General features: G+C 43.2%; 1 protein-coding gene and 1 non-coding gene across 2 annotated transcripts in view; one reads left to right on the top strand and one right to left on the bottom strand.

Moving 5' to 3' along the window:
* The window catches only part of PDC (phosducin), a 110,216-nt gene extending 97,394 nt beyond the window's left edge, over positions 1 to 12,822 (top strand). Inside the window, exon 4 of the mRNA XM_063938781.1 lies at positions 8,891 to 12,822. Coding sequence (XP_063794851.1) covers positions 8,891 to 9,412 — 522 coding nt within the window. The 3' untranslated portion in view covers positions 9,413 to 12,822. The remainder of the gene's footprint in view (positions 1 to 8,890) is intronic.
* An 8,195-nt stretch (positions 12,823 to 21,017) lies between these two features.
* On the bottom strand, positions 21,018 to 21,132 carry LOC134959519 (U5 spliceosomal RNA). Its single transcript, XR_010187544.1, has one exon. It is a non-coding gene; the product is annotated as a U5 spliceosomal RNA (small nuclear RNA).
* Positions 21,133 to 24,492: the final 3,360 nt, after the last annotated feature.

The following is a 24,492-nucleotide window of genomic DNA, read 5'->3' as shown; positions in this document are numbered from 1 at the left end:
TTCTGGGCCTTCCACTTGATGGATTTGGATGAAAACGTTAACGAAATGTAAAAACCAACAGAAATAACCATAATTCAATTAACTAAAATAACTGATTGAAATGTAGGTGGCAAGACAAAAAATATTGTGTACCCAAAAGCTTTGGAATAGCAACACTGATAGCAGAAGGAAAACTTTAAATCAATCTCGCAATGTAAAAGTGAGTATAAAACAGAAAAGAAAGAAAAGCTGGGGATTAGGGCTACTGTTGACATCCCACAAAAAAATATACTGGCCAGCCATCTCCTGGGTGTGCTGGAAGAGCTGCTAAACTGCTAATTATTTTTAAAATGTTGACAGTTACATCCAACTCATTGATAACTTAATAACTTGAAGATTTAAACCCAGGAAACGGGTACAGTACAAACTACATTTTATACCTCCTATAAAGCTACAGTAAAACCCCAGGTTTTTGCCCACGAACAAGCATCGACCCGGGTTTTTGTTATGTGCGAACAGAAATGACCCGGATTGAAATCCCGGGTCGTTGATCATGCACTGTACCAGGGTTTTTAGACCATCCAACCCAGGTTTTTAGACCCGGGTTAGAAGAAAAGTGTCTGGTTGGCTGTTCGGCTAATGGCTACAACATAACCCAGCTAAGGTTAGACTATTACACAGCAGACTATGCAAATGCTGTACACTTACAGGAAGTTCACACACGAGAAGGGCAGATCTGTAACTGAGGAATGGAAATACTGGCTGATAGCTGGGTGTGGGAGGGGGAATATGGGTGGGAGAACCTTAGTAAGAAAAAAGAATTACCTAGTAAGTAGCACAGCTTTAAAGCAAAGATAGGATTTTAATTACCTACCGGTAAATCCTTTTCTCGTAGTCCGTAGAGGATACTGGGAATCCATTTAGCACCATGGGTATAGATGGGTCCACTTGGAGCCATGGGCACTATAGAAGTTTGATAACGTGTGCTGGCTCCTCCCTCTATGCCCCTCCTACCAGACTCAGTCTAGGAAACTGTGCCCGAGGAGACGGACATACTTTAAGAGAAGGAAATAGATAAGGAAAGTGGTGAGATTCTGAACCAGCACAACCAGAACAACAGGAAAGCCATGCTAACCAAACTTGAAAACAGGGACAGCAACAGCTGAACCAAACAACAGTACTTAAACACGTAACCTTGCAGGAAGAGCAAAGCACTGGGCGGGTGCCCAGTATCCCCTAAGGACTACGATAAAAGGATTTACTGGTAGATAATTAAAATCCTATTTTCCCTTACATCCTAGGGGATACTGGGAATCCATTTAGTACCATATCAAAACTCCCAAACTGGGTGGGAGAGTGCTGAGGCTCCTGCGGAACTGACTGACCAAACTGAAGGTCCTCAGAGGCCAAGGTATCGACCAAGTAGCTGCTCGGCAGAGCTGTAATGCCAAGATACCCCGGGCTGCCGCCCAAGAGGAACCCACCGACCTAGTAGAGTGGGCCTGTACAGATCTTGGAATCTGCAAGCCTGCCGTGGAATAAGCTTGCTGGATAGTGAGCCCTTTCCAGCGAGCAATTGACTGCTTTGAAGCAGGACACCCAATCTTGTTGGCATCATATAAAACGAACAGCGGGTCCAATTTCCTGTGATGAGCAGTCCGCTTTACATATACCTTTAAAGCCCTAACAACATCCTTGGACTTTGAAGTATCAAAGGTGTCAGTAACAACCAGGACCACAATTGGCTGGTTGATGTGAAACGCCGACACCACCTTAGGGAAAAATTGCTGACGAGTCCTGAGTTCAGCCTTGTCCTCATGGAAAATCAAGTAGGGAATCTTGTGAGACAACGCCCCTAGCTCCGACACGCGCCTTTCTGAAGCCAAGGCCAACAGCATGACGATCTTCCATGTAAGATACTTTACATCTACCTCCTGTAACAGTTCAAACCAGTCCGATTGAAGGAAAGTCAGAACCAAATTGAGATCCCAAGGTGACCTTGGAGGCACAAAGGTAGGCTGGATGTGAAGAACCCCTTTCAAGAACATCTGAACCTCAGGGAGAGAAGCCAATTGTTTCTGAAACAAAATAGACAAGGCCAAAATCTGAACTTTTATGGAGCCTAGGCGTAGGCCCACGTCAACTCCCGACTGCAGAAAAAGCAGGAAACGTCCGGGATGAAAGTCCACCATAGAATATTGTCTGCTCTCACACCAAGAGACCTATTTCTTCCAGATATTATGGTAATGTTCCGATGTTACCCCCTTCCTGGCTTGGATCATAGTCAGGATAACCTTGTCAGGAATCCCTCTACTGACTAGAATCAGCCATTCAACTTCCATGCCGTCAAACGTAGCCGTGGTAAGTCTTTATAGACGAACGGGCCCTGTTGCAGAAGATCATCTCGAAGAGGCAGAGGCCACGGATCTTCCATTAGCATCTCAAGAAGATCCGCATACCAGGCCCTTTGCAGCCAGCCCGGAGCAATGAGAATTGCTTGAACTTTTTCCCTTTTTATTCTTTTGAGTACTCTTGGGATCAGAGGAATGGGAGGAAACATGTACACCAGCTGGCACACCCACGGAGTTGTCAGGGCGTCGACCGCTACAGCTTGTGGGTCCCTCGATCTGGAACAATACCGCCTGAGCTTCTTGAGTGGAGAGGCCATCATGTCGATTTGTGGATTACCCCACCGATGTGTCAGGTCGTGTCTGCTGAGGAAGTCTGCTTCCCAGTTATCTACTCCCAGAATGAAGATCACTGACAATGCCACGGCGTGTTTTTCCACCTGAAGAATTCTTGACATCTCTGATATTGCGGCCCTGCTTTTCGTTCCACCCTGTCGGTTGATGTAAGACACCGCTGTCACATTGTCCGACTGAACTTGAATGGCCTGATTCTGAAGAAGAGATGAGGCCTGCAGAAGGGCATTGTAGATAGCCCTGAGTTCCAGGATGTTTATTGGAAGAATGATTTCCTGACTTGACCATCTTCCTTGAAACTGCCCCCCCTGGTTGACTGCACCCCAACCTCTGAGGCTTGCATCTGTGGTTAGAAGAAACCAATTCTGAATCCCGAACCTTTGACCCTCCACTAGTTGAGAAGTTTGTAGCCACCACAGGAGGGATATTCTTGCTTTTGGCGACAGATGAATCCGCTGATGCATGTGAAGATGCGATCCGGACTATTTGTCCAACAGATCCAGCTGGAAGGCCCTCGCATGAAACCTCCCGTACTGAATTGCTTCGTAAGAAGCCACCATTTTCCCAAGAAGGTGGATGCAGAGATGTACTCAGATTCGGGTCGGCTTCAAGACAGCCCGAACCATCAACTGGATCACCATTGCCTTTTCCAAGGGAAGGAACACTCTCTTAGACTCCAGTATCATTCCAAGGAAATGCAGCTTCTGCGTTGGTTCTAGGTGAGATTTTGGTAGGTTCAGAATCCATCCATGATCCAGGAGTAATCTGGTCATGAGACCAATGTTCTCCAACAACTGCTCCCTGGACACAGCCTTTACCAGAAGATCGTCCAGGTAAGGAATTACGTTTACTCCCTATCTGCGGAGTAACATCATCATCTCTGCTATCACTTTGGTGAACACCCTCGGTGCTGCGGAGAGGCCAAATGGCAGGGCCTGAAACTGGTAGTGACAGTCCTGCAGTGCAAACCGTAGATAAGTCTGATCGGAATGTGAAGGTATGCATCCTTGACATCCAGAGACGCTAGGAATTCCCCCTCTTCCAGACCTGAGATCACCGCTCTCAGAGACTCCATCTTGGACTTGAACACTCATAAGTATAGGTTCAATGATTTGAGATTCAGAATCGGTCTTACCGAATCGTCCGGTTTCGGAACTACAAACAAGCTGGAATATATCCCTTGTTTTGTAGATGAGGTGGAACTGGAACAATGACCTGGGTCTGTATCAGTTTTTGAATGGCTTCTTGTAAGGTTACTCTTGCTTCTTGTGAAACTGGTAAGCCTGATTTGAAGAATCTGTGAGGTGGGAGATCCTGGAACTCCAGCCTATAGCCCTGGGTTATAAGGTCTATGACCCGGGGATCATGGCAAGCTCATGTCCAGGTCTGACTGAAGAGTTATAGCCGGCCTCCCAACTACCTGTCTCCCAGGCATTGCAGTCTACCATCATGCAGAAAGTTATGAGGAGGCAGAGCCTGAGCTTTGTTCCTGTGAACCAGCAGTTGCTGGTTTGCGTGGTTTACCTCTAGCACCTCTGGTGGCGGTAGAAGAACCTCTGGCCTTGCTCCTAAACTTGGCAGTCAGAAAGGATTGTAAATTGGTTTCTGAGTAGGCCTTCCTGGTTGGCGGAGCTGCAGAAAGTAGATAAGTGGACTAACCCGCAGTAGCTCGTGAGATCCACTTGTCAAGTTCGTTGCCAAATAAGGCCTCACCTGTGAAAGGCAGGCCTTCCACACCTTTTTTTGAGTCCACATCAGCAGTCCACTGACGTAGCCATAATCCCCTCCGTGCCGACACTGACATAGCTGTAGTGCGCGCATTAAGCAAACCTATCTCTTTAATGGCTTCCACCATAAAGTTCACAGAGTCTATTATGAGCTGCATGAGTAACACAATTTACTCTTGAAGTAAGGTGTCCAACCCCTCAATTAAATTACCAGACCATTTAGCAATGGCTCGTGTAATCCACCCACATGCTATAGTAGATCTCTGGACCACCCCTGCAGCTATATACAAAGAATTGAGTGTAGTCTCAATCTTACAATCAGCTGTATCCTTTAGGGAGGCTGCACCAGGAACAGGTAATACTATTTTACGTGAGAGCCTGGAGACTGATGTATCCACTATCGGTGTCTTTTCCCATTTTTTCCTATCCTCAGGTGGAAAAAGGAAAAGATGGTAATAACTGCCTAGGAATTTTAAATTTCTTATCTGGATTAACCCACGGTTTTCCAAACAGGGTATTTAGTTCCTTTGATACAGGAAAAGTGGCTGAGGATTTTTTCTTTATATTAAAGTAAGTTTCATCACACTCCTCTGTCACCTTATCAGGGATATTTAGGACTTCTCTGATAGAATCTATGAGAGCCTCTACACCCTGCTACAGAGTGCCCTCCCTTACCTCTATGTCCACCTCACCTTCCTCCATTTCTGACCCTTCATTATCAGAGTCAGAATGCAGGATATGGGCCAAAGTACGTTTTTGCAGACAAATGGTAGAGTACTGAGTCCTTTTGCATAAACTCATAGACTGTCTTAAGTATTGCGTCTCTTTCTCATTATGAGATAATTTAGTAGAGATGGCGGAAATCATCCCCCTAATGAAGTCCAGCCATGCTGACTCCGCCCCACTAGCCTGAGAAGAGATACCATATTGAGTACACACTAGTGAACCCAATGGAGAAGAGGAACACTGTGCTCTACATGAAACACAGTCTTTGCCTGACATACTGCAGCAGTGACAGCACACACACAGGAAAAGGATAAAAGCACAATTAACCCACAAAGAGCCCTTACTGAGAGACACAGAGAGGATAGAACCAGCACACGGCACCCGTATCACTAAAGCCAAGCTTAGCTGGGTCGCAGACTAAGTACCTAGATTAGGACTTAGGGGTCATTCCGAGTTGATCGTAGCTGTGCTAAATTTAGTACAGCCACGATCAGGAACAAAGACATGCGGGGGGACGCCCAGCACAGGGCTAGCCCGTCCCGCATGTCAGTCCCTGCCCCGTCGCTGAAATACAAAAGCATCGCTCAGCGGCGATGCTTTTGTACCTCAGGAGTAGCTCCCGGCCACCACGCAAAAGCTGCGCTGGCCGGGAGCTACTCCTGAGGTACAAAAGCATTGTCACTGCCTGGCTCGCAGCGGCTGCGTGTGACATCATGCAGCCGCTGCGGCCCACCCCCCGCATGCCGGACCATGCCCACAAAATGTTGGTCAAATGCTGCCATGCACCCCCTCCCGCCCAGCTGTCAATCAGGCAGAGGCGATCGCTAGGCAACGACATGCGCAGTTCTGACCTGAACGCTGCACTGCGAAGAACTGCAGCAAGCGTTCAGGTCAGAATGACCCCCTTAGTACACTAGTATAACACTCCCCTCTGCTATGATCCCCTGGTACTGCTGAGGTAATATGGAGGCTCTCCGGAGGAGTTGCACGTACCTGTAGTCAGCATCTGTGTAGCTGCAGTAGGGTAAAATGGCGCCTGTGAGCTGCTGGATCTGCTCATAGTGAAGCCCCGCCCCTTCAATGGCTCGCGGTCTTCCCGCTCTTCTTTATACTGACTTTATGTGTCTGTGTGCATAAAATGGAGTAAGCCTGTATTGCCAGTCTGGGTACTGTGTACACTACAGTGTACTAAGTCTGGAGACTCTTTCTGCCCTGTGTAGAAGCCGTGTGTCCCGTACCTTTATGCCACCATAATGGCTGGCGACCCACTAACCGGGATGCCGGCTTAGTACTCACCATTCTTCTTTCTTCTGGCTATGTTAGGGGTGGCGGCATGCTGCGGGAATGTACGCTCGCTGTGGTGGCGCTTGCGAATAGTTCCCTCAGGAGCTAGTGTTCTGTCAGCGGGGAACGGAACCATTAACGCTTAGTGGGGTTGGGCTCCAGATATGTGACTGGCTTCTTCGGGCACATTTTCTAAACTGAGTCTGGTAGGAGGGGCATAGATGGAGGAGCCAGCACACATTATCAAACTTCTATAGTGCCCATGGCTCCAAGTGGACTAGTCTATATCCCATGGTACTAAGTGGATTCCCAGTATCCCCTAGGACGTAAGAGAAATGTATTTAAATAGTAAATAAAACCACATATTTGCCATTAACAAATAGCAAAGGCTGAATAAGACCCCTTGCAGACATGCATCAAAATTATGGGTTTATGCATGTGAACATGCATCAACCCAGGATTTTGATACTGTATGTCTACATGCAAATGACCCGGGACTAAGTCCCGACCAGGGTCATGGAGCTCAAACCCGGGAATTTGCTGGTTCTGATGTCTAAAAGGGGTATAATCAGCGGCTGCTCCTACCTTTAAGGGGGAGGGGGCTGCTGCGGGCCATGTCCCGTGTAAGGGAGAGAGCCGCTGCCGCCACCGGCTGGGTCCCAGGAAGGGGAGAGAGCTACTGCTGTTACCGCCGGCCGGGTCCGCACATGTGGAGTCAAATGACGGCTTGATTGCGCATGCGCAGCAACCCCCCCCCCCCCCCCTCCCCCCGGTTTCTAAGGATGGTATAGGCTGCTGCCCATAAAAGCTGGGGTTTGCGCATGCGCAGTCATGTTCAAAAAACCGTGTCTGAGCTCGAAAATTGCTGGGTCGGATGTCTGAAATAGGTATCCCAGATGTTTGTATGCTTTCTAATATCCCTTTCAGACATAAGACCTGGAATATACCTGGGTATATCATCCCGGAAAATTCCCGGGTCTCAGTCTGACCCTGTTACAGAGGCGTGAACCTGGGACTTCGAGACTGGTCATTTGTGTTCACACATAGTAAAAATCCCTGGGTTTTTCTGTATGTTTGAAAGGGATATTACACGAACACTACCGTGTTTCACGTCTGGGATGTAGTTCATGTTGCAAAGCAGTGTTTGATTTTCTTCAAATTTAAAATTTCTCATTTAGCTCGAAAAGTTCTGTATTAAATCAACCACTTACAGAACATGCTTTAGTAGCCTTATGGCTAATCGAGATGGTTTTTAGTTAACTTTAAACAGACAGCAATTTTCTTCTTGGAGAGGAGACGCTTCCTCTTTGCTATCCTTACATGCATGATTTTTGTTGGATGACCAATCCTGGGGAGTAATAGTGGTGTTATACTTTTGTTTTATACTATATGCAAATATAATAGCCCAGAAGCCAGTGTGATACCGGAAATATACTCCTTAGATTTTAAGCGGCAAATAAGTATTTAAAAAAAAAAATACAATAATAACTTTTGCCTTTAAATGAATTGCTCCTTTAAATCTATTATTTTGTTGGAATCACACTGGCTCCAGCAAATTGCTAGTTATTACATTTGGCCATATCTGTTTGAGAGAGGATTGGTGAACTGCCTAGAAATAATTTTGTAACCATTTCCAACCTCATGAAAAGCAACAACTTTTTCTCCGAAGTCCACAGGAATCTCGGGAATCCCGACTGCAGGCATACCGACAGCTTGGAGAGCGCAAATGAGCCCCTTGCGGGCTCGCTGCACTTGCCACGCTGCGGGCACGGTGGCACGCATATTCTCCCTCCAGGGGGGTCGTGGACCCCCAAGAAGGAAAAAAGATGTCGGTATGCCAACGGTCGGGTTTCCGGCGCCAGTATGGTGGCCGTCGGGAGGCCAGCCGCCGGCAACCTGAAGACCACCCCTTTATTCCAGCTTAAGCTCACATGTCCGAGCAACACTACAGCAAAGGAATGCTTGTAAGACAGCGATAATAATTTTGGAGATGATGATAGTGATGATAATTTTGGGTAGCAAAACCTGAAGAGAACTGTAACATGGAATCAGAAACAGGTTGAAACATTTTTTAGAAACATGATAGGTGGACAGGTATTTGGCCAATAAGATGCATGGACCTTTTAAGATACAATTTTATGTTTAAAAAATTCTAAGGACTGAAATTATGATATAAATTATATAGTTACTTTAATAATTTACTACAACAGGCTTGTTTTATACTACAGAACAACCCAAAAAAATAGATGCTAGTGTTGAACAGTCTAGGGTACATTAACTATGTATATGTCTGAGCGATTGCAATAGGTTACTGCACATTTGTGCTATTACTTTTGATACTTGAAAATGGGTCATGTGAGTATAAATGATCATCTCCGCAATGACTGTACTTCTTTTAATTATTATGAATGCATTAGATAGATATTTAAACATACTTGGAATGCAGTTGATAGTTATGTTTTGTCCTTACAGATGAGCATGCAAGAATATGAACTAATCCATGACAAGGAGGATGAAAATTGTCTGCAAAAATACCGTAAACAGAGTATGCAGGACATGCACCAGAGGTTGAGTTTTGGTCCTAAATATGGGTACCTGTGTGAGCTCAAAAGTGGGGATGAATTTTTAGAAGCAATAGAGAAGGAACGAAAGATCACTACAGTTATTGTTCATATTTTTGCTGATGAGATCAAAGCTTGCGAGGCACTAAATAATTGTTTAACTTGTCTTGCTTTAGAGTATCCATCAGTCAAGTTCTGCAAAATTAAGTCAGCAGACACAGGAGCAGGGGAACGGTTCTCTAGAGATGTTCTCCCAACCATATTGGTCTATAAGGCAGGTGAACTCATTAGCAATTTCATCAATGTTACTGAGAATTTAAATGAAGAGTTCTTTGCTGGGGATGTGGAGTCCTTTTTTAATGAATATGGGCTTTTACCTGAGAGAGAAGTCCAGGGCATAGCATGTGATGACGGAGAAGGGGATATTGAATAGTGTAAAACTGTAGAACCATTAACAGTAACATACCTTAATATTATTAGGAATTTTTATTAAATGTATTTTGCTCACTGGAGTACCATAGAGTGGTCTGAAGCATGTTTATGGTTATGTTAACCAGAGTAAACAGGCTTCTCAGATAGAGCTACATTTTACTGTAAGGATTAGGCTCAGTGATTAAAGAAAGTGAACATTTTAGAATCATGTATGTACGTTTGTTCGTATGTATCTATATATCCAGCATGGTCAAAATGTAATAGCATTCTGTTATTGTGATGTATAACATCTAGTATATCTTTTTCTCCATGACTTTCTAAATATGTTTCATTAATTTGCATATCATTACTATGAACTTTGTCATTACTAAAGATGTCATAGAGTTTAGTTACTAAGTTCCGTGGAATATTTTTGGTCACAATGTGATCTACCGGTATAATGAGCGCATTACGCAAAAACTGCATGGGAAAAAAAATAACATAAGTTTTCTAATAAAGAGTACAAGTTTTACAGCATAACTACTATCAGATTTTGTTACTGTACTCTTGTTAGGTCTCAGGCTTTACACAGATAATCATTAGCTTACTATTGACAAGGAATCTGCAAATAATGAAAAACTATAAGAAATGTACTTTTTTTTATAAATATTGCTATGAGTACAACATATAACAATGTGTTCTTACATCTAAAATAGAACATATCAAAATTATAAAAAATAAAAAAGGGGTTAAATGTCATGATTTTCCAGTAAGATTAACATTTCATGGACATACCATTTGTGGCCATTTACAGATTCAAATCTCAGCAGCTGTGGGTGCAGGTGACATACTCGTTGCCCTAATGAAGCAACAGGCAGGATTTGGCAGGCACTGTAAAGGTGTGTACACACGGTGAGATATTTTTTTGCGATTTTGACTAGATAGTCAAAATCGCAAAGAAAGTTAATGCAGATCGCAAGGTGAAAGTCACCTTGCGATCCCGATGCGCGGTCCCGCCAGGTCGGTATCGCAAGCCCAGATAATATACAGGCAAGTAAATTTTGACTATCTAGTATAAAAGATAATCAAAACTGACACTTAGCCAAAATCGTACAAAGCCAGTATCACAAGCACAGTTATCATTGCTTGTGATACCGACCTAGAGGGTAATTCAGACCTGATCGCTCGCTAGCTGTTTTTTGCAGTTCTGCGTTCGCATAGTCGCCGCCCACTGGGGAGTGTATTTTAGCTGTGCAAGTGTTCGATCGCATGTGTAGCCGAGCGGCATAGAAAAACTTTGTGCAGTTTCTGAGTTGCCCATGACTTACTCAGCCGCTGCGATCACTTCAGCCTGTCCAGGGCCAGAATTTACGTCAGACACACACCCTGCAAACGCTTGGACATGCCTGCGTTTTTCCAACCACTCCCTGAAAACGGTCAATTGACACCCACAAACAGCTTCTTCTTGTCAATCTCCTTACGATCGGCTGTTCGAATGGATTCTTCGTAAAACCCATCGCACAGTAACGATCCGCTTTGTACCCGTGCAATACTGCTACGCATTGCGGTGCATACGCATGCGCAGTTCTGACCTGATTGCAGCGCTGCAAAAAACGCTAGCGAGCGATCAGGTCTGAATTACCCCCCTAGTCCCTATCGCATAGTGAGAATTGGGGTTTAGCCCAAATCTCACCATGTGTACACACCTTTAGACAGACACCAATAGATAGTGATGCTTGATGCAAGCCAATGACTGCATATAGATAAAGGGCTACTTAGAAAAATTACCCAATAGGTATTTTAAATTGAAATATGATATTCAACTTGATTGTAAAATGATTAAATCTGAAAGCAATTTGTCCACACATTGAACATCAGGGCCGTAACTAGGTGTGTGCAGAAGCGGCATCGCACATAGCGCTGCAGGGTAGGGGGTGCTGTTGGCGGCACTTGTCAATTAGCTGTTTTAATTGCTTCCACTTGCAGCTTACCCCTTTTTTGAAGCCCTGCATCTCCAACCGCCACTGTCTCCTACCCTGAGCCCTTCTGTTGCTAATACCTATACAACATTCATGAACTCAACTTGAGATTTCTTTGTTATTCAGTCACACTGTCCTTTATTACATTCCAAGATGCTAACATACCTGGGATTCGAATCCATTGCCTGTGGCATTGCAGTCAGACAAAATATTCATTGAGCTATCTGCCCTTGACTAGAAAGCTAGAGAATTCTAAGCTAGAGAATGCTCACTATTTGAAGCTTACCTTGTACTTTGTGAAAAAATGATCAGCAAAAAGTCTAGTTACAGCTCTGTTGAACATAACCACTCTTTCAGGTGCAGAGGAAATAAGGATTTAAATGTGAATCTGGCAATTGCTTTTGCTGTCCACATGTATTGTCTTGATCCCAAGGAAAGAACTCTAATGATATACTAGTACATTAAAAGGGGATACAGGGGGTGATCCAGTGAGCTGAGACTTGTCAAGATCAGATTTTCAGCAATATTTGCTGTATGATTTAAATCTGGAATTTTTTTTTAAAGAAAAGACCTAGCATTTTGTGCTGCAAAAATTAAGCACACTTATGATATTAGTATCATGTTACACTAAACCTTTGAAATTTTAATTTATTATGAGACACCTATTCATACGGGTTGGGGCTGCGTTATTGGTTGCCAGGATCCCAATGGTCAGCATCCTGATGCTAGGATCCCGGCAGCAGAATGCCGGTGGGGGGCGAGCAGAACAAAGCCCCTAGCTGGCTTGCTGCGATCGCCGCAGACTCGGTGGCAAGTGCACTCTGTGGGTGTCGTGGACTCCTACGAGTGGGAATAGTCCCTTCTCATCTGTATTTTGAGGCTTCGGGATGCAGGGGGAGTTATTGTGACCGTTGGTTACATAACTATATCCCATTCAGATATACAATGTAATAAGCTGATGCACACTTATAGTGCTAGTTTACCTCAGATTTTGCTGATTGTTGATTTAAGTATTAACTCTTCTTAAAAGAACAGAAATGTCAGGTACATGAACACAGAAAAATATGCACTGTATCATCAAGAAAAAAAAATAAAAATATATATATATATATATATTTTTTTTTAAAGGACACATTTATACTGATGGCTTCTTTTTTTGTTAAGTCTATCAGTGAAATATGTGATGGACGTTTTATAGAGACCTGTAGTCAGCAACCTCTGAATGTTTTTCTATAGATCACATAGAGATGTCCTGATATTTAAGGAAGGGAAATATGACAGCTAACAGTAATGTGCAACTTTCTTTGCAGCAAATTCAAATATATTGTTTCATTGCGTTTCATTAGTGAGGCTATGTCTATCACTGGACGCTTGCTGACTTTAGAAACTCATCAACTTTGGCTTAATTTTCAGTTCTTAAAATTATTAGAATAAATACATTCATATTATTATTCCCTGACATTCTCTATTCCAGAGTTACAGTTCATAATAATGGTTGAAAACTGTATAGCTTAAGAATAGTATAATAAACACTATTTTAACACAAATTTTGTCTCTTCTGTTTCTTTATAATGCACAGTAATTCATAGTGATAACAAGAAGAATGCATTCCCTGTTACGAGTTGGACCCAAAGGGGTAAATTTACTAAAATTGCAATTATTTTTAAGATGGGATGTTGCCCATAGCAACCAATCACATTCCAGGTATTATCATCTAGAAAGTGCTAAATAAATGAGAAGTAGAATCTGATTGGTTGCTATGGGCAACATCCCATCTTAAATAGAACTCCCATTTTAGTAAATTTACCCCAAAGAGCTCGATTATGAGGCCAGGTTTTGCTTACAACGGGGTTAATTTACTAAGATGGGAGTTCTATTTAAGATGGGATGTTGCACACAGCAACAAATCAGATTCCAGGTATTATCTTCTAGAAGGTGCTAGATAAATGAGAAGTAGTATCTGATTGGTTGCTATGGGCAACATCCCATCTGAAATAGAACTCCCATCTTAGTAAATGTACCCCTGCAGGTGCAGAAGCAAGTTTACAAATTCTTGCCTATGTCATGAACTGCAGGGGCGGATTAGGCATAGGGCTCACAGGGAAGATGTGCATATAGAGCCTGTTTTTGTTTCTTTATATGTGAGGGTTGGTGTTGCAGCCATGGTTACACGATTTACCTCTGGTGCTGCCCATGTGAGACCACTTCTACAAATTTTTCCAGCGCCCTTTCAGTTCCCAATCCGCCCCTGCCGACTTTTAAAGAAAGTACAATGGAATATGCTGGTGTTACATAAATGTTAATTAACAAATTAATATATAGATGTTACTGCCAAGAATTATAAAACCTCTTGGTGTCACGGGTGTGGATCGTTAGATCGACGGTGTCTAGGTCAACAATGTATAGGTCAACCACTATAGGTCGACATGTGCTAGGTCGACATGTCAAAAGGTCGACATGAGTTGTTGTAGTTTTTTTGGTGTCATTTTCCGCGTACAGTGACCGGGAAGCCGAATTAGTGCACCATGTCCCCTTGCATGGCTCGCTTCGCTCGGCACAGATAACAATCCATGTTGACTATGATTAAGTATGAAAAAGTAAAAAAAGAAAGAAAAAAAAATAGAAAAACTCATGTCGACCTTTTGACCTGTCGACCTAGTACATGTCGACCTTCCAACCCTGTCGACCTAGTGACTGTCGACCTATAGTGGTCGACCTAGACACTGTTGATCTTCAGACCGGATCCCTGTGTCACTGGACCTATCAAACAACAGTGGAAATTTGAAACAAATTGTAATACCAAAAGCTATATTATATATATTTTTTATTCCCATGTGGGGGCCAATCTGTTTTATTGTTTTCTGTTGGGGCTAATCTGTTTTATTTTTTTCCTTGTGCAATGTTTTTCATGTGCACTTGTGTCTGAATTGCACCGCACATGCATGCACTGCAATGGTGTTCATACTAAGTTACAGTACAGAATCAGGCACACGCACCAAGAAGTGTATTAGAAATGTATTGGGCATTCCTGTGTGGTTACAGGGGGTTGGCTAATCAGACGCAGATGTAATTTAGTATGGGCGTGTTTCTGATAGTGGTTACATATAGAGACGTTGAATTGCTCTAGCATAGGGCTTGTGGAAGTTTTAATGATGCACAAAGCATGATTACAGCATTTGTAGACACTAAAGTGGGCATCTCAGTCCTTGTATAATTGGATGCACAGATGTACACTAGAGAACTGCATTAAAGTGTCATTGGCATAAAGTCACATAGGCAACTGCAACAAAAGTGGCAAGAAAGGCTGCAACTGCGTCCAAATCAGAATCAGACCCTATGAGGACGAATCCCACCCCACAACAGACCCTGCCTTCATTAGGACTGCTTCAATAATTTTACAGGGCTGATTTTCCATCCTAATCTGCCCCTGTGAACTGGTCAGTGGCAAAGCGGTCGCACAGAATCACCCTTACTTGTGTGAGTGTCCTGGGCATGTCATAGGCATGTATCAAAAGCTTTGTGTGATGTACAGGGAAGGGAAGCCAGTTTCAGATGGATCTCTTGCAGCTAGCATGGGACTGGTGCAGGTGCCTGTACTAATGATGGCAGTTGTGGCGGCTAAGGTAAAACCACACTAAATACTCATTAGCGCATGTATTTCTACATAAGTAGATATATTCAATTACAGTCTCAATTAGGCTTCTATTTAAATGAATTCCATCTTTAAATGCCACATGAGGATAAGCCAATAAAACGATGATTAGGCGTGCAATTTTTCAGCCAAGAAGCGCTTACAAACTGGTTAGTAATTAGTGAATCCACATGCAGAGCAGTCATAAGCTGTTAGACAGGCAGTATTTTAACCAACAAGCACTCTAAATATGGTTATATTGTGTCCATATAATGCAGCACCGAAACCAGGATCCAAAAGACACCTAGAGCACATGAGCTATGCACCCAGATAGATATATTTCCTTGTTCTTACATGAGCATGGCAGCTCCCTTTAAGGATTACAGGCTGGTGACTGGACTCCTGTGTGACTCCCTTTCACACTACCGTGAAGTGATTCTTTGCAGTGAACCAGCCAGGTTCAAATATATTCTGGAATTGTATGGATAAATGCTGCAATGACAGCAAGTATTGTGTCCCACAAACGCGTTTCTCTCCGCCTACCATCAGGTGTCAGCGGCTTCCTCCGTGTTTAAAATGCCTTCCTCTTTCCTCAGAACTTTAAATACCGGAGTGCCCAGTTCGCGCATGCGCAATGCACATGCGGCTTAAGCCTCCATTTCAGTAGCGCTATGAGGATGTACATAGCATGAATTAATTATTCCAAGCCTCGTTTTCACCTCCCTTAATCGGGAGATACTCTGCAAGCCTAATAGACAGCTTTATCCCTGTCTTTCTCAATATATATATATAATACTTTAGAATGTCACAGACAGTATCTTAAATATATATGTAAATTACACATCTATTTTGCCACACTTGTATCAACCCTGATGTATTTATTATGAATATAATGCCATCTAGTGGTTCAGACTCAGACTACACAATTGACCTGTATCTCCACCAATATCAATTACACATTATACCTTAAATTTTCTCAAGATTTAATTTCTTAAGATTTTATGTATGTATATTTTATTTATTATTCCAATATATGTATGGACGGACCCCTTTATCCACATTCAGATGTCATATTAATCATTCATAAATATCGATTATTAAATTAATCCATTACTATTTAATATTGTTACCTACTTAATTTATTATATTATTTTATATATCATTATTACGTGAGCATTACCTAACATATAATTGACTTTAACCCATAACAGACTCACCAATTCATTCACCACATATTAATGATTATAAATTTGGTCATATGTTCTCCTCATAATATTAATTTTAATCATTGTTTATGTTAGACCAGCTATCCATCTATTAATTTTATATACCTGTACATAATATACCAACAGTTTTCCATATTAATGACTATACCAGAACAACATTCTATTAATAATCAGCATACTTTCATACTCCATTCAGTTCGACTGTATCGTTCAAACCACCTGGCACCAAAGTGTCCATTTTGTAGATCCAATAAGCTTCTCGCCTACATAAAAGACTATAATGATCTCCCCACCGTGTTGTATTCTTCATTTGTTCCACAGCTATCATAACACAATTGTCAAAGTTGGAATTCTGGCAGTGTATTATGTGGCTGGACAATGGATGTCTATCGCCTTTGCATACATTACGTCTATGTTCCATATACCTGATATGCATGGTGCATGTGGTCCGCCCAATATATTGTCTGCCACATTGGCACGTGATTAGATATATAACGTATATCGAGTCAGAAAATCTTTTATCCGAAATTCCTCACCAGTATTAGATGAACAGAATACTGTACTTTTTCTCGATATCTTCTTACATGATAAACAATTCAATTTCCCACATTTATGAAAACCTGGTGGCTTCTCAGGTAGCCACATACCTTCTGTTCTTTGTTTTTTAGTTCTTTCAAAATGACTAGGCACTAATTTAGAGCGTAAATTCTCGGCTTTACAAAAGATTATAGACCACTTTGGATCTAATTGGGGTTTTAAAGTCTCATCTAGCATTAGGAGGGACATATTTTTCTTTATAACTTGTTCAATCTGATGAGCACAGCTATTATATTGTGTGACGAACAACATATTTATTTTATCATTTACACCACCACTTTTCCTTCTTTTTGGTTCCAATAACACAACTCTATCCATCTGTTCAACTTCTGTTATTGCTTCCTCTAGTAATGTCACTGGGTAGCCTTGTTCTAGGAATGACTGCATAAGAGTTCTTGCCTGTACTTGGTATGTAGAAACTGATGTACAATTTCTCCGTATACGGACAAACTGACCCCTGGGGATATTATTATCTTTCCACAAGATACATATTTTCGCCAAATACGATGGTAATGTTCGGACGTTACCTCTTTCCTGGCCAGAAAAAGAGTGGGAATGACTTCACTGGGAATACCCTTACAGGCTAGGATCTGGCGCTCAACAGCCATGCCGTCAAACTCAGCTGTGGTAAGTCTTGATAAACGAATGGCCTCTGCTGAAGCAGGTCCTCGCGAAGAGGAAGAGGCTGAGGATCTTCCAGTAATAACGCCTGAAGATCTGCATACCAAGTCCTCCTTGGCCAGTCTGGAGCAATGAGAATTGCTCGAACCCTTGTTCTTCTGATGATCTTGAGAACTTTTGGTGTTAGTGGAAGTGGAGGGAACAGATACACTGACTGAAACACCCACTGGGTCACCAGTGCATCCACTGCTATTGCTTGTGGGTCTCTCGACCTGGAACAATATTTCTGAAGCTTCTTGTTGAGACGTGATGCCATCATATCTACTTGAGGAACGCCCCAATGATCTGCTACCTCTGCAAAGACTTCTGGGAGGAGGCCCCAGTCTCCTGGATGGAGATCGTGTCTGCTGAGGAAGTCTGCTTCCCAGTTGTCCACTCCCGGAATGAAAATTGCCGACAGAGCTCTTGCATGTCTTTCTGCCCAGAGGAGTATCTTTGTCACCTCTGCCATTGCCGCTCTGCTTTTTGTTCCGCCCTGTCAGTGTATGTAAGCTACTGCCGTTACATTGTCTGACTGGATCTGTATGGGGCGACCTTGAAGAAGGTGTGCCGCTTGATGAAGGCTGTTGTACACAGCTCTCAGTTCCAGAATGTTTATGTGAAGAGTACTTCTTGACTTAACCATCGTCCTTGGAAGCTTTCCCCTTGCGTGACTGCTCCCCAACCTCGGAGGCTTGCATCTGTGGTCACAAGGATTCAAGTCTGAATCCCGAACCTGCGTCCCTCCAGGAGGTGAGAACTTTGAAGCCACCACAAGAGTGAAATACTGGCTTTTGTTGACAGGATTATCCTCCAGTGCATGTGTAGGTGCGATTCGGACCACTTGTCCAGTATGTCCCATTGGAACACCCTGGTGTGGAATCGGCCAAATTGTAGAGCCTCGTAGGCCACTACCATCTTCCCCAGCAGGCGGATGCACTGATGAATCGATACGCGTGCTGGTTTTAAAACTTCCTCTGGGTCTCCAGAGCCTTTTCCACTGGTAGGAATACTTTCTGTGCATCCGTGTCGAATATAATTCCCAGAAATGATAACCTCATTGTGGGTTCCAATTGTGATTTTGGAAGGTTTATGATCCAACCGTACCGTCAGGGAAAGTGCAATGTTCTGCACTAGTTTCTCCCTGGATCTCGCTTTTATGAGGAGATCGTCCAAGTATGGGATGACTTTGACGAAGAAGAACCATGATCTCTGCCATCACCTTAGTGAGTATTCTCGGAGCCGTGGAGAGCCCGAAAGGCAATGTTTGGAACTGGTAGTGGCAGTTCTGCACTGCAAACCTCAGGTATGCCTGATGCGGAGGGTAGATGGGAACATGTAAATAAGCATCTTTGATGTCCATCGATACCAGAAAATAGGATTTTGGTACTTACCAGGTAAATCCTTTTCTTTGAATCCATAGGGGGCACTGGAGTACTCTTGGGATATGGACGGGCGTAGCCGAACAAAGGCACTGAATATTCAAATTTAGGACCCTCCCCCCCCTCCATATCCCCAAGTACCTCAGTGTACTTTGCCAGTGTTTTTTACTGAGCGAACAGGATATAGAGAGGTTGACAATGGAGAATCCCTATAACATAACGGACAACCACAAAGTTGACTCGTAACCTTATTGTCAACTAAAAAGTTGACAGCTTAACCGATAGAACTTATAATTTGAACCAACCGGTGAAAATGTGTTACCATAAGCTCCTTTGAGCTTAATACCATCCAAGTTAAATTTGTTCACTAAGCTCCCTTGAGCTTAAAACAACCCAGGTAAAACTGCTCTGGGTGGGCGTCCAGTGCCCCCTATGGATTCAAAGAAAAGGATTTACCTGGTAAGTACCAAAATCCTATTTTCTTTATCATCCACTAGGGGTCACTGGAGTACTCTTGGGACGTACCAAAGCTTCCCTCGTGGGCGGGAGAGCTGTTTGATACTTGTAACAGTAGGCAGCCAAAGCTAAATGCTGATGGCGCCACCATTTATAACGTGTAAACGTGCACAAACGTGGTGCACTGAAGGCTATGTAGCCGCGTCGTAGACTCTCCACGACCCGCTGGGTCTGACATTCCCACAGAACCTGTGGAATGAACTATTACTGACGTAGGCGATTGTAACTTAGCCTTAAAGTAAGCCTGACTTGTAGTCATTATTATTCAACTGGATAATGTCTGCTGAGAAACTGGCTAACCCCAGTTTACAGTATCATATATAACAACAACGTATTCATATCACGTACTGTAGACGTTCGGTACATATATAAACGCGTAACGCGTGTACCACATTCAGAATTTTAGAATGTGCTGTCCACACAGGAACCACTATTGGTATATTGATGTGAAGAATACGAAAGCGGATTTCGTCCGAAGATCTGCTTTGTCATGAGAAAACTCAAATACGGTGGCTTGGAATACAAGGCACCCAAATATGAAAACAAACCCCTTGTCGAAGCACCATTGCCGAAGGCAAGGCTAGAAGAAAAATGTTTTCCAAAGTGAGAAACTTAATCCCCATTTGTTGAAAGGGTTCCAAAATATGAAACTGTAAGAAAATCTAAACCCAACCTCAAATCGCCTGGCGCTGTAGGTGGGATAAATAGAGTCTGAACTTTGGTGACACCTTGTAGAAAGATGTTGACAGACGCAAATAGAGGCAAACGCTTTGAAAATAAGTTTACCACACAGATACCTGCCCTCTTAGTGCAGATGAACGCAGTTTGCCATCCCATCCTGTTTAACAGAATACGGGTACTTGAAGTATGATGTTGGAAACTTCCGAGGTTTACACCCTATGTAAGCACACGAAATTTTTTTTTTTTTTTTTTTTTTTTTTTTTAGTCATGAGCTGCCTTAAGCGGCTTAGTATTTCGTGACATGGTTGGTATAACCGATACTGTAATGCTCTATTTTTTTAAGAGGGCGGTCTGAACCCTCACCCCGTCAACCGCAGCTGCGGTACATAGATAATAGGTACATAGGTAACTATGGGTAAAAGAACGTTCCCTGATGTAACAGGTTGGACGTATTATGAGCGGGCCAAGATCGTGTGCAAGTATTCCTTGAAAATTCGAGAAGCAAACTTCTCTGAAACCCATGAGATACCACCAGTATGACTGTGACGAACTGTCTTCTGATCCGTTTTGGCAACGAAGAAAGAAGCGGACAATGGTGGAGCCAGATACACGATGCTGAATGACCCCATGAATGTGATGTACACATACTGAGCTTTTGTAATTGTGGCGAGATGCCCTCATGTATACCTGAGGGTAACCCCCTTCTGTGGACTCACATATGAAACACCTCTGGATTTAATGTCCAGTTTTTAAGATCCAAACCCTGACGGTTGAGATCGCCTGTCTAACAGATGTCCACTCACGGATTGATGTCTTGACATTTTCACATAATAGCGTTCTGAGCCATTGAAGATTTGAGTTACCTACCGCCTTGCCATGCGGCTTATTGGTTCTCACTGGTTGTTGAGTATGCAACTGCCTTTGCTTTGTTTGACTGCTTAAGGGCAGCGTGAGCCAGGCATGAAAAAAAAAAAAAAAAAAAATTACATGAAACTCACGGTTGTTCCTCTCCACAGAAATCTTTAGTAAAAAACGAAAGATTTATTTGTTATGAAGAGAAACCAGAGTCTATCCCTGGTCAGACTGAAAGCGAATCATTTATTGCATTGTAAAATGCACAGAGATGTAGGACATTTATCTATTGCATTGTAAAATGCACAGAGTTCTAGTACCTTTATCGACAGGAATCTGTCGTGTTTTAGAACCTTTGCGTTGATTTTAACTACAAATCCTGACTCTCTGTGACTGTCGTCCAGAGTATACGCACCCTTGTCCCTCTGTGGGAAACGCGATTGAAGGGTGGTGCACTAAATTGAAAACACATCTTTATTCTTAATAATTGAATACACCAATGTACCGCTAGTGTGCGTGTACTTTTGTTCTTGTTGGTGTAGTAGGTAAAAGTCTTTGATTTACCGTATTTATAATCTTACCTAGGAATTGACATCGTTTAGACAGACTTAGATGTGATTGTTTTCGAACTTAATCTGCTACCGCAGTATAACTTAGTAGCGCAAGATAGAGGAACTTTGTTGATACATAGTTCTTATGTGAGATGAGCTATTATTCCAACATCACTTTGGTAAATACCGGAAGCGATAAGCAACGGTATAAATGAAATGGTTAATGGTTGTGGCGATTTTCAAACGCTAGAACCTATGATGAAGAAACCGGACTGGGTAAATACGCATTGTGAAGATCAAATGCAATTATACAATTTTGTGGCTGCAATAAGCAAAAACTAACTGCAGAAAATCCATTTTCTAACTGTAGTAAATGACTTGCTGATTGATATTGCAACGGAGCTGTTTGATTTTGCTCAAACAGAGGGGAATAAGTAACTTTGACTCTGTTGGCGTACTATTGCCTGGTTTATAAACCAGCAAAGACTAAATGACAACCTGCCAAACCGTTCGCCAGAAGCAGTTTTGTACTCTAAGCTGTAAATAGCTGAGACATATATGAGTTGAAGTCATGAAACCTCGCAAATGTAACATGAAAAGACGCACTTCCACAATTGTAAAAGAGGTCATCAAACCACTGGCTTGCTGACTGTAACGTCCTGTCGTTACAAGGCGTGACTGTTTCTTATAAAGGAATAAAACACCGTTACAAGTATACTGTATGCGCTAATGGCAGAATATCCTATAGGGATAAAATGCCGTTACACATATATCAAATTCAGGCGCAAACAAGCTCTGGCCTTGTCGCGCTTAACTAGAGACAATGAAAATAACCGGCGTTAGCAGAAGCTTTACAGATATACTCTGCAGCTTTTTTGAACCGTGATCGGCATGGTTTCATACATAGATTCTAGTGACCCAAATGTATCTGTGGTTTTTATAATGTTTGACAGAAACGCATATACCAATGGCGGATCGCGTCCTTTTGGAAACGATTATGTATGGTTGTCCAAAACCCCGCACTATCTGAATGCTGGACTAATGTACCCTTCTCACTTGTAGTTATTGGTGTGAGATTTGACATAGAATCGTGCATTAAATTATAAGACTAGTGAAATAAACACTCTGGTACCCAAAGGAAAATTGTCACTTTGGAAAGATTGTCTTTTGTTAGCGCTGGCGGAGTTATTCTGAGACTCCGATTACCGCTGTTTTAATTTGAATTGCCAATGTTAACATTTTTAGTCTGCACTAGAGCCTTATTTGCTATGTAGACAGACATCATAATAGGCAACAGACAGACACTTGCACGACTTAATAACATTATTATATGGCATATATATCTATATATATATATATGTTATTGCTGAACAGCATATTTATTAGGAAACTAAAGTGTTCTTTATGTGAAAAGCAGTTCACATAGGCATGAAACCCGAACCAAATTCCTACTAACACCCCTGCGCCTTCTGGTGGCTTAAAGATGTAGGGCAGGAATGTTCTAGATTATCCTGAAGTAAAAAATTCCCACTAACACCCCTGCGCCTCCTTGTGGAGTAGAGGTGTATGGTCTGGAATTATAACTGGAAAACCAGCAATGATTAAAATGGCCGTCATGCCATGCTTTCACAGAAAATCACAGTACAGGTTACTTGCTGCAGTTTTAATATAGGCTTAATAGCCTATTATACAGTTACTATGCTTAATAGCCTATTATACAGTGATAACCCAGGTGTAGGATACAGTAAAATATATGCATTTAGTCAATTAATATGAGCACTGCCTGCAGTGTATTTATCTTGCAACCTTAACCAAAAATAACAGAAAACATGGTTAAACGTGCAATAGGTTATGCCACTGCTAACCCATGGCCAGCCAAAGCCTCATATATATATTATATATATATACAAAGTGTTTACACATATAATCACAGTTCATGCTGATATTATAGACAGTTCTGCCAGCAAAAGCTTCATTATATATTATATATATAAAACGTGCTGAAACATATATCACAGTACACATGTACATTGTTTAAAGTGCTGCGCTGCTTGTTTATTTTGAACCCATGCAGCCTTTGCTGCTGCTATGGGTATTATTCCCCCTCCCCCCCCTGCATCCCCATGTTACCTGCAGCGTACGGGGATCGGGTGCAGGGAGAGCAGGAGAGCCTGAATGTAGCGCCGGGGAGCTGACCGGAAGCTCCTTCCTACAGCAGTACACAGTCTCCCTGTGTCTGCGGTGTTTCACTGGGAGAGTGGCCGGCGTCCTTGAGTGACGTGCGGCCACTCTTTAGTACCCAGGAGAGTCTCGGCGGCGTGTAGCGGTGCCGGGCCATCCGAGCAGTGAGAGCGGCCGGCGTCTGAGTGACGTGCGGCCGCTCTGCTTAGTTCAGCGCCCGGAGAGTGTCGGCGGCGTGTAGCGGTGCCGCATCAGGGCAGTGAGAGCGGCCGGCGTCTGAGTGACGTGCGGCCGCTCTGCTTATGTAGCGGTGCCGGGCCATCAGAGCAGTAAGAGCGGCCGGCGTCTGAGTGACGTGCGGCCGCTCTGCTTAGTTCAGCGCCCGGAGAGTGTCGGCGGCGTGTAGCGGTGCCGCATCAGGGCAGTGAGAGCGGCCGGCGTCTGAGTGACGTGCGGCCGCTCTGCTTATGTAGCGGTGCCGGGCCATCAGAGCAGTAAGAGCGGCCGGCGTCTGAGTGACGTGCGGCCGCTCTGCTTAGTTCAGCGCAGGGAGAGTCATGTACGAGTGAGGTGGAACTTCATATATAAGAAGTGGTCCTTACTACTTCAGCGGGACCCGTCAGCGGCGTGCTCAGCGGCGGCCAGCTCCCTGTACAGTATAACACTCACACAGCAGGGCGGCAGCGTGAGCTGACCGCCCTGACACCCATACCTTGCTCCATCCTGGCTGTGACGAGCTCTCTGTAAGCTCCGTTTCAGTCCTTCTTCCAGCTCTTTGTCACATCCTGGCTGTAACGGATCTTCTTTCTGTAAGCTCCGTTCAGCTTGCAGGAGACAGTGGCTGCC

This window comes from Pseudophryne corroboree, chromosome 9 (assembly GCF_028390025.1).
Source record: "Pseudophryne corroboree isolate aPseCor3 chromosome 9, aPseCor3.hap2, whole genome shotgun sequence".
NCBI lineage: Eukaryota > Metazoa > Chordata > Amphibia > Anura > Myobatrachidae > Pseudophryne > Pseudophryne corroboree.
This window is presented reverse-complemented; position numbering and strand designations above follow the sequence as displayed.